This window comes from Hypanus sabinus, chromosome 7 (genome assembly GCF_030144855.1).
Source record: "Hypanus sabinus isolate sHypSab1 chromosome 7, sHypSab1.hap1, whole genome shotgun sequence".
NCBI classification, from domain to species: Eukaryota; Metazoa; Chordata; class Chondrichthyes; order Myliobatiformes; family Dasyatidae; genus Hypanus; species Hypanus sabinus.
In genome coordinates, this window is record NC_082712.1 from 14907645 (window position 1) to 14927698 (window position 20054).

At 47.8% G+C, this 20054-nt stretch overlaps 1 protein-coding gene across 3 annotated transcripts in view; it reads right to left on the reverse strand.

The window, feature by feature from the left end:
• Nucleotides 1-1827: 1827 nt before the first annotated feature.
• Nucleotides 1828-20054, reverse strand: part of LOC132396574 (FYN-binding protein 1) — a 164094-nt gene continuing 145867 nt past the window's right edge. For all 3 annotated transcript variants that reach the window (XM_059974247.1, XM_059974245.1, XM_059974244.1), the window contains 4 exons: nucleotides 16465-16627; nucleotides 11287-11320; nucleotides 6528-6571; nucleotides 1828-2436 (listed from right to left, as the gene is read on the reverse strand). In XM_059974247.1, coding sequence (XP_059830230.1) covers nucleotides 2414-2436; nucleotides 6528-6571; nucleotides 11287-11320; nucleotides 16465-16627 — 264 coding nt within the window. In that variant the 3' untranslated portion in view covers nucleotides 1828-2413. The remainder of the gene's footprint in view (nucleotides 2437-6527; nucleotides 6572-11286; nucleotides 11321-16464; nucleotides 16628-20054) is intronic.

Below are 20054 nucleotides of genomic sequence, written 5' to 3' on the forward strand. Positions count from 1 at the left end.
CTTTATCTATTCCTTTCATCATCATGTACACCTCTATCAAGTCACCTCTCATCCTCCGTCAGTCCAAGGAAAAAAGCCCTAGATTGTTCAACGTAAGATATGCTCTCTATTCAGGGCAGCATCCTGGTAAATCTCCTCCGCACCCTCTCTAAGGTTCCCACCTCCCTCCAATAATGAGGCAAACAGAACCGAACACAATACTCCAAGTATTGTGCCCAGAACATGATGCACAGTCGGGAAAGGCCACCAATAGCTCTACTTTCTGAGGGGGTTGGAGAGAGCTGGACTGTGTACATCTGTACTCACGTCATTCTACAGATGGGCAGTAGAGGGCATCCTAACAAGCTTCCTCACTGCTTGTGAAACTGCACTGTGGTGGACAAGAAGCCTCTCCAATGGGTAGTCAAAACTGTTCCAACACACCACTGGGACCAGCCTACCCGCCATCAAGAACATATATACAGAAAGGTGCCAGTAACATCATGAAGGATCCCACCCACCCTGCTTAAGGACTGTTTGACCCACTTCCATCAGGGAAGAGGCTGAATAGCATCCATATCTGGACCACCAGACTCGAAGTCAAGTGACTTTCCCCAAGCAGTAAGGCTGATCTACACCTCCACCCACACCCCCAACCACTACTACCTTATCATTTCCTGTCAGTCACCTTATGTACAGACACTCCTGTGTATAGCGTCACTTTATGGTCACACAATCAAACTATGGGCGTAAGCTATCTGATGCATTTGTTTTTATTGTGTTCTTTATCTTATTGCGTTATGTTGTGCTGCATCAGATCTAGAGTACAATTATTATGTTCTCCTTACACTTGCGTACTGGAAATTATGGATCTTGAATCTGGAAGTTGAAAGAGTGTTCTCACCAGGGTTTTATGGAGCAGCAACATTACCTCACGGCTCATGAACTCAATCGCCCGAGTGTCAGCACCAAGCAGAAGCAGAACTCATCTCCTTGAGGCTCCTTCTGATGATCAAACGATCAACAGCCTATCTACCGAACACACTGGATGAGATTTCATTGTCATCCAAAGACGTTCAGAGGGTGACGACCAGTGTGTGGTAAGCGTACCTCCACCAGCACAGACTTCCTTGGGGCAAGATACAACGGAGTGTAATTTTAAGCTGATTGAGGAACGTATAGGGGGTACGTCAGAGGTATTTCTTTTAAAACAGAGAGTGGTGAGTGTGTGGGATGCCCTGCAAGGGGAGGTGATCGAGGCAGATGTGTTGGGGATTCTCAGACAGGCACATGGGTGACAGGAAAATGAAGGGCTATGTGGGAGGGAAGGGTTAGATTGATCTCGGAGTAGGTTAAAGGGTCAGCACAATATTGTGGGCTGAAGGGCCTGTACTGTTCTATGTTTAATCATAGAAATAATCTTCAGATTAATTTTAATTTTAACTTAATTAGTAACTTCCAGCTGCAAGTGATTTTGTAGCAGGTTACATCTGAGGGGAAATGAACCATCGCTCCAGTATGGACAGCCCAACTGACATGTTGGCTAGCTCACGTGAAAATCCAGATCAAAAGAAGCACCCGCAGGAGCACCAAAGACCTCATTCCTGAGAGAGGAAGGATCTTCAAAGATGGACTCCACCTGGGGACAACATGAAAGACTGGCCCAGGACAGAGGACTCTGGTGAGCTACCGTTGGTGGTGATGGGTTTAACTAACAAACTCCAGCACTTCTAGGAAAATGCCAAGAAATGAAAATCTCCTTTTAACAATACTTGTAAGCACATTGCATACCCAGGTAGACACGGCAAATTGGTGGAGAGCGCTATCTTCAAAGAATGAAGAGTACTCTTCAAATTAGACACACTTCCTTTAATCTTACAACAACCAGTGCAAATACTGCCCATACCCAGGAAGCTATTCACAAAAGAAGCAATGCTCTGGTTATGAATAGACGTCATTTAGAACGAAAGATCGGAGATAATTAATGATATTTACAAATATAGGATATACTTCAATGTATATATTTGTCTATTTCGCTCACTGATAATTAGAAAAACCAGTTTTGCATCCTGTCAAATTACGTGTTCCAAAAATTGTTCTCAGGATAAAAAAAACAACAAAGTGTGCTTATGCAACAAATTAAAGTCTAAATTATCAAATATAATTATTTCATATCCTCAATGACGATGCATAATTCACTTTTAAGTAAATAATCTGAACAAATATTGGCGATGAGGCTCAATGCATCTCGGTCATGATCTGGTTCACGGATTCTTGGCGGTGTAGTGGGAATGGGAAGAGCTCACAGCTGCCGAGAGCTGAGACCCTGAAGAGGTTTCAGATTTCCTTTCTTCGTCAAGTGAACGCACCGGGTTGTCACGAGTGCAGATGGAAGGAGATGCTGGAAGCTCGTTCCAATTCCATTGAGTCCACCTCAGTCGTTATCATAGATACACTCTAAAATGACAAAATCAAAGGGTGTTCTGGATAAGAAATCTGGTTACTGAAAGTCAGCAAAAGTGAAACAGATAACATAGTATGGGCTCGATGGGCTGAAGGGTCTGAACCATACTGAATTGCTACATCACTTACAGCGACTGTCACACCCGTCACTTACAGTGTGTCACACACATCTCTCACAGAGACTGCCACATGTCTCCCTCTACCCCATCACTTATAAAGACTGTCACGCATAGTTGTATTGTTCTTTGGCTCTAACACATTGAAAACTTTGGACTGGAAAAAGTTGCAGAGGGCTGTAAGCTGTATCAACTCAGTTATTGGCATTCACCTCCCCTCCATCGAGGACATCTTCAAAAGGTGATGACTCAAGAAGGCAACATTCTTCACCAGGACATGCCCTCTTCTCATTGCTACCATCAGAGATGAGGTTCAGGAAGACACCCACTCAATGAGTGTGAGACACCCACTCAATGATTCGGGAACAGCTTCTTCCCCTCTGCCATCCGATTTCTGAATGGTACATGAATCCACGTACACTACAGTACACCACCTCGTCACCATCTGAGATTCTGCCAACAACAGTTATGTCATTGGTGAATTTATAGATGGCGTTTGAGTGCCGCCTAGCCACACAGACAAGCGTGTAGAGTGGCTTTGAGTACGGGAGATACTAGAACTCATGGTTCAGCATCTAAAAAGCCGGAAAATGCTGAATGGTTTGTGGCCACCAATTTCTGAATGGTCCACGAACATGATCTCATTATTCCTTTTACTTTTGAAGTATTTATTTCTATTTTGCAATTAGAAGTAAGTAACTTTGCTTGTGGCACTGCTGCCACAAAACAATAAATTTCATGTCATAGAGGTCAGTGATAATAAACCTGATTCTGATTAATTAGTAATTAACTTTTATGGAGAAATTCTGGTGATTTCCCAAAGTACAGGACAAAAAAGACTGACATTTCTCCAATTCTGATTGAAAAGAGTAGGATAAAATGTTGGCACAACATGGAGGATCGAGGGGCCTGTACTGTAGTGTTCCAGTCAAGATTCAAAATGATTTATTGTTGTTCTTTAGTACATGAAGGTAAAGGAGACAGGAATGATTGTTACTCTGGATCTGATTCAGCATAAAAACTCAATAGCACAAAGAACACAATTTAAAAACCTCAGTAAATACGGTCCAAGCATTTGACGTTGCAGTGTTTGCCAAGCAGGTGGTATCCAATAAAGTGACCACTGAGAGTAAGCACGGCCACACTGAAACGGTCTCTTGTACATTGTGTTGTACAGAGTTGATTTTACACTTGCACTCTTTGGGACGGTGGTGAATATCGGCAGCTCGGGTTGAGGCTTTTGATGCTGCGATGTTCTCCAAGCTTGGCAATTACCTGACATCCTCAGTGGACAGTTGAACAAAGATCAAAGGTCAATTGAAGGGCTGGCCAATCAGGATCAAGGCCGATGAACCGCGGGGATTGTGGGGGAGGGGGGGTGTGCCTATATAAATGTTAGCACTCCCAGAGAGAAACACCAACAACTGCGACACAACAATGTCACCTTCACTGGTGATGAAACATCTGCAGGTAATTGCCAAGCTTGGGGAACATCGCAGCATCAAAAGCCTCAACCCGAGCTACCGATATTCACCACCGTCCCAAAGAGTGCAAGTGTAAAATTAACCCTGTACAACACAATGTACAAGGGGCTGTTTCAGTGTGGCTGTGTTTACTCTCAGTGGTCACTTTATTTGATACCTCCTGTGGCCACCGAGTGTGTGTTCATGGTCTTCTCCTGCTGTGGCCCATCCACTTCAAGGTTCGATGGGTTGTGCGTTCAAAGATGCCCTACTGCACACCACTGCTGTAATGCAGGGTTAGAGTTACTGTTGCCTTCCTGTCAGCTTTAATCAGTCTGGCCAATCTCCTCTGACCTCTCTCATTAACAAGAGCTGCTGCTCAAAGGATGATTTTTGTTCCTCACACCATTCTCTGTAAACTCTCCATCAGGGGTTCCCAGTCCTCTTGCGGAATGGTACTGGTCTACGGCAGAAAAAAGGTTGGGAACCCCTGTTCTCCAGACTGTTGTGCGTGCAAATCCCAGGACCTGAGCAGTTTCCGAGATACTCAAACCACCCTGTCTGGCACCGGCAATCATTCCACGGTCAAAGTCACTTAGATCACATTTCTTCCCCATTCTGATGTTGGGTCTGAACAACAACCGAACCTCTTGATCATGCCTGCATGCTTTAATACATTGAGCTGCTGCCACATGATTGGCTGATTAGATATTTGCATTAATGAGCAGGTGTACGTAACAAAGAGGCCACTGCGTGAGTGTACGTTCTACATTTAAGCTGTGCTGAAGTACAACTTGCCATTATCTAATGCAATGGTTAGATAATGACAAGCTTGATAGTTTGTAAAAGAAAATTAAAGCTGAGGGAGGTAACAGGTTGGAAATAATTCACAAGATGTGTAGCTCGGGTGGTTGATGGTGGTGTTGAGCTGTTCTCTGATCTTGGCAATCTCCTTGCAAACATTTCATCACCATGTGAGGAGACCTGGTCAGGGCGCTGTTAATTATGGTGTGTCCTTCGAATACTTGGCCTTTATGTACTTACCAGCTGCTTGGGTGTCATTTTGGAAACACAGTTGTGTTGTGGGGTGGAAATCTCATCGCTGGTTGGTTGTTTGGTGAGCTTTGTGCGATGTGGTCTGGAATTTTGCCGGCACTGGTTGGTAAGTAGGATTGAGGTTTACATGTCTGTGGAAAACCATGCTTCTAGGAATTCTCTTGCCTGCCGCATGTTTGCCTGTGCCATGCCTTTCACTGATGCTCAGACGAATCTGTCACTCTCTCAGACTTCATGGGTAGAGACGAAGGGGAGTTGGTCACACCGTTTAACAGATGGTCAGGGATCCTTGTGGGTAATCTTCTCCCAGTCTGGCTGACATAGTATTTGTTGCAGTCCACCCCCCCCCCCCCCCCAACCCCTACACCCCACCCTTCTCATGCGGTGACAGAATGTCTGCAAGTAAATTGCTAAGATTGGAGGACAACTCAGCCGTACCAGGAAGTGGGTTCCTCAGTTTGAATTACATAGTTTTAATCAACTTGATGTTTCACCACATAAATATTGCTGGTCTTGTTCTCGTTTTATTGATGTCTGCTTGTGTTACTGTCCAGGAGAAAGCAGACAGCCAGCTCTTAATGCCCACCTTTCAAAGCCACTTAAGTTAACTCCTCAAGTAGATTGTAACCATTCCCATCACGCGCCCCTCGCCTTCCGCCCGGCATCCCAAGTGGAATGAGGAAGATTAAGGAAAACTGGCTGTTGCTGGAGTCCAGTTTTTTTTGCATGGTTAGTGTGACTTCACTGAAGCTTGCCCTGGATTGCTGACACAATTGCAGAAGTTTTATAACAAAGAACAGTACAGCTCAGTAATGGCCCTTTGGCCCACAGTGTTGTAATAACCTTTTAACCTAATCAGACCAATTTAACGCATCCCTCCCACGTATCTGTCCACTTTTCTTTCATCCATGTGTCTATCTAAGACACATTAAATGTCCCTAATGTATCTGTCTGTACCACCACCCCGGCAGCATGCTTTACACACCCACGATGCTCGGTGTAAAAAAATACACCTCTAGCATCCCCCGATACCTTCCACCTTAAAGTCGTGGCCCTTCACATTGACATGTCTGTACTGGGAAAAAGTCCCTGACTCTCCACTCTGTCTCTTACCAGTCTGTACACCTGTATCAAATCACTTCTCATCCTCCTTTGCAACGCAGAGGAAGGCCCCAGCTCATACACCCTATTCTCAGAAGACATGCTCACTAATCCAGAGGGTGGGGGGTGGAGGGGGAGGAGGGGGAGAGAGGTGGGGAGAGGGGGTGGGGAGAAAGAGGGGGAGGGGGAAGGGGAGGGAGAGAGGGGGAGAGACAGAGGAATAGGACGAGGGAGTGACAGAGACCGAGGGAAAGACGGAGAGAGAGAGCAAAGACATTTTAGAATGGAGTACATTTTAGTGGACTGTACACCTTTGATCCGCACAGTCTCCTGATAATTCTTCACGTACCTGTATCAATATCATCATAGATCTCACCATCACCTCCCGCATTTCTAAAAAGAAAAAGAAGAGTTTTATTTTCTGTAGAACCACACACGTTAATGTGAAGCATCTCATTCTTTGTGTTTTATATCTTTCACTTTGACTCTGCAAAGCCCCAAAGAATAGCCACATCCTGGCCTCAGTAACAATATAGCTGAGAGTTTAAAGAAAATGTATTTCAGAGAGGCCCTTCTGGCCCAATGAGTCCACACTGCCCAATTACCCCCATGTGACCAACTAAACTGCATGTCCTTAGATTGTGGCAGGAAACCGGAACGCCGGAGGAATCCCACACATTCCATGAGCAGGACACACAAACTGCTCAGACTGCAGTGGGAACTGAACCCAGGCTGCTCACTCTGTAGCAGTGAGACGCTAACCACTACGCTACTCTGCTGACAAGTTGGTTACAGAGTACCTATATGTTACCCAGAGATTCAGTTTCTTGTGGGCATTTACAAGAAAAATAAAGAAAAACAACATATATAAACAAAGGCTGACAAACAATCTTTACACCTGTGATCAGAAGAAGATTGTATAGGGTCCCGCCTATTGTGGTTCCCTAGATTTTATTTTGGTGACCTTCGCTGGTTCAAGATATTATATTCCATTCCAGTGTTCAGAATTCAGATTTCTTTCTTCTATAGGGTGGCCTTGGGAGTTCATAGTATATCTCACTATCAAAGTATGTATACTTTATACAACCCTGAGATTCATCTCCTCACAAGAAACAAAGATCCCATTAAAAATAAAAGTTTTAAAATCTTTCTACCCCTGCCTGCTCTCAAGCAAGTGTTGGATTGTTATCTTGCTTGTGATTTAACTTTCCTTTGCTTGTTTGTATTTGATGTAATTGCTTACAGTGTACATGTGTAGTTTTTCAGTGAGTTTACCAGTAAACGCAGAATACCCTTCTCTGGTTCTTTGATGCACACCGCCCAGCAACCCCTGATTTAACCCTAGCCTAACCACAGGACAATTTACAACGACCAATTAACCTATTAACTGGCACGTCTTTGGATGGCGAGAGGAACCCGGAGCACCTGGAGGAAACCCACAAGTTCAACGGGAGGAGGTATAAACCTCTTAGAGGATGCTGGGAATGAACCCCGAACTCCGACGCCCTCCGCCGTAACAACGTCGTGCTAACCATGACACTACTGTGCCAGTACGGCTGCTGCTTCTTTAGAAGCTTCCTAGTTTCTCTGCAGTCTTCAATCTATTTTATAGGCCAATTCTTATCAGCGGAATGTTGTTACTTTTAGTCGGAGCTAGTTTTTGTGGCAGATGCCCACAATTTCTTGGTTCTCTCAACTCCTTTTCTTTATTTTTCATTCTTGTACACTTAAACAGCCATAAGCAACAAATTTTATGTCTCAATCTCAACTTCCAAAGGACCTTGAGGTCACAAAAACGCCAGGATCCGACACAAGGAACTTCAGAGCTGATGCTGCTGAACTGCATCAGGGGACTAACTCAGTGCTGGATCCTATTATTAAGGATGAGGTTTTGGGGTACTTGGAGACTAATGATAAAATAAGTCAAAGTCAGTATGGTTTCTGTAAAGAGAAATCTTGCCTGACAAATCTGTTTAAGTTTTTTGAGGAAGTAACAAGCAGGATGGACAAAGGAGAGGCAGTGAATGTCATTTACTTGGATAGAGTGGGAAAAAAAGGGAGCCTTTTCTGGTTGGTTACCCATGACTAATGGTATTCCTCAGGGGTCAGTATTGGGACCACTACTTTTCACATTGTTTGTCAATGATTTGGATAATGGAATTGATGGCTTTGTGGCAAAATTTGCAGATGACATGAAGACAGGTGGAGGGATAGGTAGTGCTGAGGAAGCAATGGGATTGGTGCAGGAATTAGACAATTGGAAGAATGGGCAAAAAGTGGTAGACAGAATACAGTGTTGGGAAATGTATGATAATGCATTTTGGCAAGACTCCCAGAAAGTTAATTTACAGAATGAGTCTGCAGTAAAGAAAGGGCAATAGAATATAAAAGCAAGGAGATAATGCTGAGGCTTTATAAGACACTAGTCAGACCACACTTGGAAAATTGTTAACAGTTTTGGGCCCCACATCTCAGAAAGGATGTGCAGTTATTGGAGAGAGCCCAGAGGAGGCTCACAAGGATGATTCCAGGAATGAATGGGTTAACGTATAAGGAGCATTTGGCAGCTTTGGGCCTGTACTTTCTGGAATTTTGAAGATTACAGTGCAATCTGATTGAATGTTGAAAGGACTCGCTATAGTGGATATGCAGAGAATGTTTCCTATGGTGGGGGTATCCAGAACTAGAGGGCACAGCCTCAAAATTGAGGGGTGACCCTTTAGAACAGAGGTAAGGAAGAATTTTTTTAGCCAGAGAGTGATGAATCTGTGGAATGTTCTGCCACAGACTGCGGTGGAGGCCAAGTCCTTGGGTACATTTAAGGAGGGTGTTCATAGTTTCCTGATTGGTCAGGGCTTCAGATATGGCGAGAAGGCAGGTGTATGAGTTGACTGGGATCCGGGATGAGCCATGATGAAGTGGCAGAGCACAGAGCAGATTCGATGTGTTTAATGGCCTAATTCTGCTCCTGTGTCTTATTGTCTAACACATAATCTGTCTGGGTAGCCTTCAACCTGAAGGAATGAACTCAAACTTCCAATATTTTCCCCTCCTCTCATTCACAATTTCCCATTCCCATTTCCCTCTCAAACCTTCTCTCCTGAGCTGCCCATCATCTCCCTCTGGTACTCCTACCTCAGCCCTTTCTTCCATGGCTTTCTGTCCTCTCCTATCAGATTCCCCTTCTGCAGCCCTGTATCTCTTTCACCAATTGACTTCCCAGCTCTTTGCTTCACCCCTCCCCTCCTTTCCCGGTCTCACCCATCACCTGGTACTTCTTCTCCCCTCCCCTCACCTTCTTCCTCCGACTCCTCTTCCCCTTCCTTCCCAGTCCTGATGTCCGGTCTCAGCCAGAAACGTCCACTGTTTACTCTTTTCCTAGAAGCTGCCCGGCCTGCTGAGTTCCTCCGACATTTTGTGTGTTATTTAATAGTAATATAGAGGCCAGATTAAAGATTAGTTTTATTTGTTACATGTACATCAAAAGATACAGTGAAACATGTCACCTGTGTCAATGAAGGAAGTCTGAGGATGTGCTGGGGGCAGCCTGCAAGCGTCTCTACACTTCTGGTGCCAACATAGTATTTGCACAATTTGATAACCCAAACCCAAACCTGTACACCTTTTTCTTATGAGAGAGACTGGAGCATCCAGAGGAAATTCACGTGATTAGAGGGAGAATGTACAAACTCCTTACAGACAGCAGTGGAACTGAACCCCGATCTTCCGCTACATTATCCTGCCGCCTCCTCGGACTAACATTCCATGGAGTGTAAATTCAAACGTCAACACTTGACTTTAAAAGCTAAGCTGTAAAAATCAATTTCAGTCCAAATGAAGCTGTGAGATGAATTTTAAAAAACAAGCTAGCTGTTTATTGAAGTGCTGTAGAAAGGGGAGATTTATCACCACTTGTCTAACTTGTGTACGACTCTAATCCCATGCCTCACATGTAACTCATAACTTCGTCTGTAGTCAGTGGTGATTGAATAGAGCCGGGGTACCAGTGAGGGAGGGGGTGGGGGAGCAAAACACTGGGAGGGGATAGGTGGACGAGGTAAAGTGCTGAAGGAGGAGTCTGATAGACAGTGGACCATGGGAGAAAAATAAGGAGGAGGGGTACCAGGGAGAGGTGAGGGGCAGAGGAGGGTTAAGTGGGGAATAGAAGAGAGAAGGGGAAAGGGGGAAAATTTAATTGGAAGTTGGAGAAATCGATGTTCGTGCCATCAGATTGGAGGCTACCCAGATGGAGTGAGGTGTTGCCTCTCCGTCCTGAGGGTGGTCTCATTGTGGCAGTAGAGAAATTAAAATAGTTGGCCATCAGGAAGTCCTGCTTTTTGTGAAGGGAGTGGAGGTGCTCGACAAAGTGAACCCCAAAACGATGTCAGGTCTCGCTGCCGTACGGAAAACACCAGATACAGTAGATGACTCCAACAGACTTGCATGTGAAGTGCTGCCTCACCTGGAAGGACTGTTTGGGGGTTCTGAGTCGAGGTGAATTGGCAGGTGTAGCCCTTGCAGAAGGGGGAGATCAGTGGGGAGGGAGAAAGACAAGGGAATTCCTGTGGAAAACAGAGTGGGGGGGGTGGGGAGGCAAAGATGTGTTTGGTAGTAGAGTCCTGTTGAGCATGGTGGAGGTTGAATATCATGATGTGCTGAACGTGGAGGCTTATGGGGTGGTAGGTAAGAACAGGAAGTCTATCTCTGTTGAGGTGGCAGGACAATGGGGTGAAGGCAGATGTCCAGGCAATGGAGGAGATGTGGACTAGGACAGTATCAATGACAGAGGAAGGGAAAGCCCATTCCATGAAGAAGGAGGACATCTCCATGTTCTGGAATGGAAAGCCTCATCTTGAAAACAAATGCGGTGAAGGCAGAGGAACTCAGAAAAGGGAATGACATTTCTACAAGTGACAGGGCGGGAGGCAGACAAACATTTTTCACTGTATCTCTGTTCATAAGACACTAATAACATAAACCAATAATACCAGTACTGTGAACTGTACAGAAAAAAAACCTCAAAGCGAATGAAAAACAATCATTTGAAAAAGAGATAAGCCATTTATCAAGAACTTGCATTATATTATTGTGAAGAATTGTATACTCACTCCGCTACTAAGTTGACTTTCTGAACGTATCCAACTATAGTTTTGTAAAAGAAAAGCAGAAATAAAATTAAATTAGTGACATACTTGATAAAAAGGCTTACTCAAGACCATAATAAGAAATGTTAAAAATACCAAACATACACTGGCCTTCATTAGTTGGGGGACTGAGTTCGTGAGATAATGTTGTAGCTCTATAAAACCCTAGTTAAACCATAATTGGAGTATTGTGATAAGTTCTGGCTGCCTCATTATAGGAAGGATGTGGAAGCTTTAGAGAAGGAGCAGAGGAGATTTACCAGGATTCTGCCTAGATTAGAGAGGATGTCTTATGACAACAGGTTCATCAAGCTAGGGCTTTTCTCTTTGGAGAGAAGGTGACTTGATAGAGGTGTATAAATTGATGAAGCGCTGATGAAGTGGACAGCCAGAGACCTATTCCCAGAGAGAAGCAGATCATGAGACCACCAAATACATTGAGTTTTCTGTCTGAAGAGCCAATGAACCAAGATGCATGTGTGACACTAAGACTAGTATCTATAGTCCTGGTGAGATGAAATCTTTTCAAGTTTCCTCCCACCACTGACTGAAGGTATGAGCTTTGAAAAATAAATCACCACATCCTGACAGTTCAATGTTCAAAGCAAATTCATTCTCCATGCACAGTACAAACAGTACACAGTACAATATATCTTGCAATCAATTTTCTTGCAGGCATTTACAGGAAATAAGAAATACAATATGCGTCACAGACAAAATGCTAGTGGAATGCAGCAGGCTAGACAGCACTTATAGGAAGAAGTACAGTTGACGTTTTGGGCCGGGACCCTTCGTCAGGAGTCTCAGCCTGAAATGTCGACTGTACTCCTTCCCATAGATGCTGCCTGGTCTGCTGCGTTCCACCAGCATTTTGTGTGCGTTGTTTGAATTTCCAGCACCTGCAGATTTCCTCATGTTTGCAAATACAATGTGCGTGTTGCTTTAACCCCAGCATCTGCAGAGTATGTTGTGTTTAAGAAATACAATACATTTATGAAAAACTATAAGTAAAGATGAACAAACAACTATAAAAAGACAAACTCTGCAACTAAAAAATATGGAGGACATGAGTTGTAAAGAGAACTTGAAAGTGAGTCTGTAGCTTGTAAAATCAGTTCAGTGTTGAGGTGAGTGAAGTTATCCACACTGGCTCAGGAGTCTGATGATTTGTAGGGTTCTAACTGTTCTTGAACCTGGTGGTGTGGGATCGAAGGCTTCTGTACCTCCTGCCCGATGGTAGTAGCAAGGAGAGGGCATGGCCTGGATGGTGGATCCTGACTTACTGAGGCAGCGCACCATGCAGATGTGGTGGGGACGGCTTTGCCCGTGATGGACTGAGGTGTGTCCATCACTTTCCACTCCTGAACACTGGGCTTTCCATAACAGGCCATGATGCAACCACTGTCCACCTATAGAGGTTTGTCAAAGTTTTTGGTGACACAACGAACCTACGCAAACTTCTGAGAAAGTAGAAGCACTGTCATGCCTGCTTTGTGATACACTTCCCTGCTGGTCCTAGGACACATTAATGCTGAGAAACCAGAAGTACAGGCATAGCCTCCTTTGTTCCCATTTGTACTGCCTGGTGTCTAAACACAGAAATTCCCTCTTCGTCTTTTCCTTATAGATGCTCTCAGGACATACTGACTGTCCCAGTAAGAAGGTGAGACACAGGAGCTGAATTAGTCTATTCAACCCATCTAGTCTGTCCCATTATTCCATCATGGGTGATTCATTTTCCCTTTCCACCCCATTCTCTTGCCTTCTCCCCATAACCTTTGATCCCTGACTAACCAAGAATCTATCAACCTCCACTTTAAATATAACAAATGACTTGGCCTCCACAGCTGTCTGTGGCAATGAATTCCACAGATTCACAACTTTCGGACTAAATAAATTCTTCCTCATCTCTGTTCTAAATGGTCTTAACTCTATTCCGAGGCTCTGCTCTCTGACCTTCTCCCGCACTATAGGCAACATCCATTCTGTCTAGGCTTTTCAATATTTGATAGGTTTCAATGAGGTTCTTCCCCCCCCCCCCCCATATTTTTCTAAACTCCAGCAAGAACAGTCTTGGAGCCACCAAGCAGTCCTCACATTCCTGGACTCATTTCCGTGAACCCTAACCCTCCAGACCCTTTCCAATGCCAGCACATCTTTTCTTAGACAAGTGGCCCAAAACTGCTCACAGTACTCCCAGTCAGACCACACATTACACCTTAATATCAATGTGACTCAGTCTGACAGAACTGGTGAAACGACGGTAAGGGTGCTACACAAATATAGTTTGCTGTTGTTTTCGGGTGTTGCATACGTTTCTCACAGTAAAACTGCGGGTCCACCTTGGCTCACTTGTGAAGGATAAGTTTCCCAGTATGAACATACCTCATGGAAACCAGCCTCCCCTCCACAGAGTCTATCTACATTTCTCACTGCCTCAGTACAGCAGCCAACATAATCAAAGACCCCCCACCCCACCCCGGACATTCTCTCTTCTCTGCACTCCCACTGGGCAGAAAATACAAATGCCTGAAAGCACACACCAACAGGCTCCAGCACAGCTTCTACCCCACTGTTATCAGACTATTCTTCAATGATAAATTAGACTCTTGACCTCACAATCTTCCAGGTTATCATCTTGCATCTTATTGTCTGCCTGTTGCTGCTATCAGGCAGGAAGTATAGAAGTCTCGGGACCCACACCACCAGGTTCAAGAACAGTTATTACCCCTCAACCATCAGCAAGGAGATACAGGAGCATCAGGACTCACACCACCAGGTTCACGAACAGTCATTACCCCTCAACCATCAGCAAGGAGATACAGGAGCATCAGGACTCACACCACCAGGTTCACGAACAGTCATTACTCCCCAACCATCAGGAAGGAGGCACAGGAGTCTCAGGACCCACACCACCAGGTTCAAGAACAGTTATTACCCCTCAACCATCGGGAAGGAGGCACAGGAGTCTCAGGACCCACACCACCAGATTCAAGAACAGTTATTACCCCTCAACCATCGGGAAGGAGATACAGGAGCCTCAGGACCCACACCACCAGGTTCAGGAACTGTTATTACCCCTCAACCATCAGGAAGGAGATACAGGAGCCTCAGGACTCACACCACCAGGTTCAGGAACTGTTATTACCCCTCTACCATCAGGCTCCTGAACCAGAGTGGATAACTTCACTTGCCCCATTGACATGTTCCCATAACCTACGATTCACTTTTAAGGAATCTTCATTTCATGTTCTTGACATTTATTTGTTATTTGTTCTTTTTGTATTTGTATAATATGTTGTCTTCTGCACTCTGATAGAATGCCCAAGTTGGTGTGGTCCTTCATTGATTCTATTATGGTTATCACTCTGTTATAGACTTACTGAGTATTACCATAAGAAAATGAATCCCAGGGTTGTATGTGGTGATAATAATTTTACTGTGAACTTTGAAGCTCTAGCCCCTGTGTCTGTTACACTTGATTCTGTATTCAGATATTGTTTTCCTTGTACTTCCTCAGCGAACTGTTGTCATGATCTGATCAGTGTGAACAGTACGCACGCCAAGTTTTTCACTGGATCTCGGTACACGTGGCAATAATAAACCAATTCCAATTCCGCTTCATGAGTAAATGAAAAAAGTAAAGAATAAAAAAATCTCAAAGTTTAGAAGAACTTGTCGTCTTAGAAGTTTTGGAAGGAAATACTGGCTTTGGAGGCAGTGCAGAGGAGGTCTGCCAGGTTGATTCCAGAGATGAGGGTGTTAGACTACGAGGAGAGATTGAGCCTCCTGGGACTGTACTTGCTGGAATTCAGAAGAATGAGAGGAGATCTTATAGAAACAAATAAAATTATGAAAGGGATAGATAAGATAGAGGCAGGAAAGTTGTTTCCACTGGTAGGTGAGACTAGAACTAGGGGACATAGCCTCAAGATTCAGGGGAGCAGATTTAGGACGGAGATGAGGAGGAACTGCTTCTCCCAGAGAGTGGTGTATCTGTGGGATTCTCTGCCCAATGAAGCAGTGGAGGCTCCCTCAGTAAATATATTTTATACAAGGTTGGATAGAGTTTTGCATAGTAGGGGATTAAGGGTTCTGGGGAAAAGGCAGGTAGGTGGAGATGAGTCCATGGTCAGATTAGCCATGATCTTATTGAATGGTGGAGCAGGCCCGATAGGCCGGATGGCCGACTCCTGCTCCTATTTCTTATGTTTTTATGCTCTTCAGCCCACAATGTTGTGCTGAACAAAATAAATTAGTAATCATAAACACACGAGATTCTGCAGATGCTGGAAATCCAGAGCAACACACACAAAATGCTGGAGGAACTCAGCAGTTCAGCCAGCATCTATAGAAATCGTTCCTGCTGTTTTGGGCTGGAAAGGAAGGGGGATAACACCAGAATAAAAATGTGGGGGGAGTGGGGTGAAGGAGGATAGTTAGAATGTGATAGGAGAAGCCAGGTGGGTAGGAAAGGTCAAGGGCGAGAAGAGAAGGGGGAGGTGAAAAAAGTGTTTGTCGGGAATAAGAACACAAGAAATAGGAGCAGGAGAGGCCATCTGACAGTCGAGCCTGATCTGGCCATCGACTCATCTGCCTTTTCCCCATAACCCTTAATTCGTCTACTTTGCAAAAACCTATCCAACCTTGTCTTAAATATATTTACTGAGGGAGCCTCCACTGCTTCATTGGGCAGAGAATTCCACAGATTCACCACTCCCTGGGAAAAGCAGTTCCTCCTCATCTCCGTCCTAAATCTACTCCCTGAATCTTAAGGTTATGTCCCTTAGTTCTAGTCTCACCTACCAGTGGGAACAGCTTTCCTGATAGATGAATAAGAGGAGCAGGGACGGAGACAGAAAATCAGTAATCAAATGGCCAAATAAACTAATCTCTTCAGCCTACACAATGTCCATCTCCCTCACATCCACATGCCGATCTGAATGTCTCTTTAAAAAAAGTCCAGAATGTATTTGCCTCTACCCCCCACTCAAGGCAGCGTATTCCAGGCACCCACTCCCCTCTGGGTAAAAGAACTTGCCTCTCCCATCTCCTGTGAAAGTAAATGCATGCCCTCTGCTTTCAGACATCTCAACCCTGGAAAAAATTTCACATACAATTTATTAAATTAAACAAACTTACACTTCCCATCCTCATTGCGGCAGAGCAGTTTAATGTCATCAGTGCGCTGAATGATGACTAACGTTTCACCTGCTTTAACCGGGAGGTCTCGGTTACCCCATCTCTTATTTGTTACGTTTGCAGCGACTTGGACAGTTCCCAGAATCCTGATATCCCCTTCATACTGTTCGAGAGAGAAGACAACACTTAGATGTTTTTCTGAATTTCTAAAATGTGAGGTCATAAAAGTGAATAAAATACAACAATCTCTGAAGATTGGCTATGGACTCGCTCGTAACCTATTACTTCAGCCCGGCTTCACCTATCAGCTCCCAGGTTCACCCCCCCCCCACCAACCCGGCTTCACCTATCAGCTCCCAGGTTCACCCCCCCCACCAACCCGGCTTCACCTATCAGCTCCCAGGTTCACCCCCCCCCCCCACCAACCCGGCTTCACCTATCAGCTCCCAGGTTCACCCCCCCCCCCCACCAACCCGGCTTCACCTATCAGCTCCCAGGTTCACCCCCCCCCCCACCAACCCGGCTTCACCTATCAGCTCCCAGGTTCACCTCCCCCCGCCCCCAACCCGGCTTCACCTATCAGCTCCCAGGTTCTTCATCCCCCCCATCAACCCGGCTTCACCTATCAGCTCCCAGGTTCACCCCCTCACCACCAACCCGGCTTCACCTATCAGCTCCCAGGTTCACCCCCCCCCCCCACCAACCCGGCATCACCTATCAGCTCTCAGGTTCACCCCCTCCCCACCAACCCGGCTTCACCTATCAACTCCCAGGTTCACCCCCTCCCCACCAACCCGGCTTCACCTATCAGCTCCCAGGTTCACCCCCTCCCCACCAACCCGGCTTCACCTATCAGCTCCCAGGTTCACCCCCTCCCCACCAACCCGGCTTCACCTATCAACTCCCAGGTTCACCCCCTCCCCACCAACCCGGCTTCACCTATCAGCTCCCAGGTTCACCCCCTCCCCACCAACCCGGCTTCACCTACCAACTCCCAGGTTCACCCCCTCCCCACCAACCCGGCTTCACCTATCAGCTCCGTTCACCCCCTCCCCCCAACCCGGCTTCACCTACCAACTCCCAGGTTCACCCCCTCCCCACCAACCCAGCTTCACCTATCAGCTCCGTTCACCCCCTCCCCCCAACCCGGCTTCACCTACCAACTCCCAGGTTCACCCCCTCCCCACCAACCCGGCTTCACCTATCAACTCCCAGGTTCCCCCCCTCCCCACCAACCCGGCTTCACCTATCAGCTCCCAGGTTCACCCCCCCCCCCCACAACCAACCCGGCTTCACCTATCAGCTCCCAGGTTCACCCCCCCCCCCCACCAACCCGGCTTCACCTATCAGCTCCCAGGTTCACCCCCCCCCCCACCAACCCGGCTTCACCTATCAGCTCCCAGGTTCACCCCCTCCCCACCAACCCGGCTTCACCTATCAGCACCCAGGTTCACCCTCTCCCCACCAACCCGGCTTCACCTATCAGCTCCCAGCTTCTTCACCCCTCCCTCCCCACCAACCCGGCTTCACCTATCAGCTCCCAGGTTCACCCCCCCCCCCCACAACCAACCCGGCTTCACCTATCAGCTCCCAGGTTCACCCCCCCCCCCACCAACCCGGCTTCACCTATCAGCTCCCAGCTTCTTCACCCCTCCCCCCCCACCAACCCGGCTTCACCTATCAGCTCCCAGCTTCTTCACCATCCCCCCCCACCAACCCGGCTTCACCTATCAGCTCCCAGGTTCACCCCCTCCCCACCAACCCGGCTTCACCTATCAGCTCCCAGGTTCACCCCCTCCCCACCAACCCGGCTTCACCTATCAGCACCCAGGTTCACCCTCTCCCCACCAACCCGGCTTCACCTATCAGCTCCCAGCTTCTTCACCCCTCCCCCCCCCACCAACCCGGCTTCACCTATCAGCTCCCAGCTTCACCCCCCCCCCCAACCCGGCTTCACCTATCAGCTCCCAGGTTCACCCCCTCCCCACCAACCCGGCTTCACCTATCAGCACCCAGGTTCACCCCCTCCCCACCAACCCGGCTTCACCTATCAGCTCCCAGGTTCACCCCCCCCCCCCCACCAACCCGGCTTCACCTATCAGCTCCCAGGTTCACCCCCTCCCCACCAACCCGGCTTCACCTACCAACTCCCAGGTTCATCCCCTCCCCACCAACCCGGCTTCACCTATCAGCTCCGTTCACCCCCTCCCCCCAACCCGGCTTCACCTACCAACTCCCAGGTTCACCCCCTCCCCACCAACCCAGCTTCACCTATCAGCTCCGTTCACCCCCTCCCCCCAACCCGGCTTCACCTACCAACTCCCAGGTTCACCCCCTCCCCACCAACCCGGCTTCACCTATCAACTCCCAGGTTCACCCCCTCCCCACCAACCCGGCTTCACCTATCAGCTCCCAGGTTCACCCCCCCCCCCCACAACCAACCCGGCTTCACCTATCAGCTCCCAGGTTCACCCCCCCCCCCACCAACCCGGCTTCACCTATCAGCTCCCAGGTTCACCCCCCCCCCCACCAACCCGGCTTCACCTATCAGCTCCCAGGTTCACCCCCTCCCCACCAACCCGGCTTCACCTATCAGCACCCAGGTTCACCCTCTCCCCACCAACCCGGCTTCACCTATCAGCTCCCAGCTTCTTCACCCCTCCCTCCCCACCAACCCGGCTTCACCTATCAGCTCCCAGCTTCTTCACCCTCCCCCCCCACCAACCCGGCTTCACCTATCAGCTCCCAGGTTCACCCCCTCCCCACCAACCCGGCTTCACCTATCAGCACCCAGGTTCACCCTCTCCCCACCAACCCGGCTTCACCTATCAGCTCCCAGCTTCTTCACCCCTCCCCCCCCACCAACCCGGCTTCACCTATCAGCTCCCAGCTTCACCCCCCCCCCCCCAACCCGGCTTCACCTATCAGCTCCCAGGTTCACCCCCTCCCCACCAACCCGGCTTCACCTATCAGCTCCCAGGTTCTTCACCCCCCCCCCCACCAACCCGGCTTCACCTATCAGCTCCCAGGTTCACCCCCCCCCCCACCAACCCGGCTTCACCTATCAGCTCCCAGGTTCACCCCCTCCCCACCAACCCGGCTTCACCTACCAACTCCCAGGTTCATCCCCTCCCCACCAACCCGGCTTCACCTATCAGCTCCGTTCACCCCCTCCCCCCAACCCGGCTTCACCTACCAACTCCCAGGTTCACCCCCTCCCCACCAACCCAGCTTCACCTATCAGCTCCGTTCACCCCCTCCCCCCAACCCGGCTTCACCTACCAACTCCCAGGTTCACCCCCTCCCCACCAACCCGGCTTCACCTATCAACTCCCAGGTTCACCCCCTCCCCACCAACCCGGCTTCACCTATCAGCTCCCAGGTTCACCCCCCCCCCCCCACAACCAACCCGGCTTCACCTATCAGCTCCCAGGTTCACCCCCCCCCCCACCAACCCGGCTTCACCTATCAGCTCCCAGGTTCACCCCCCCCCCCACCAACCCGGCTTCACCTATCAGCTCCCAGGTTCACCCCCTCCCCACCAACCCGGCTTCACCTATCAGCACCCAGGTTCACCCTCTCCCCACCAA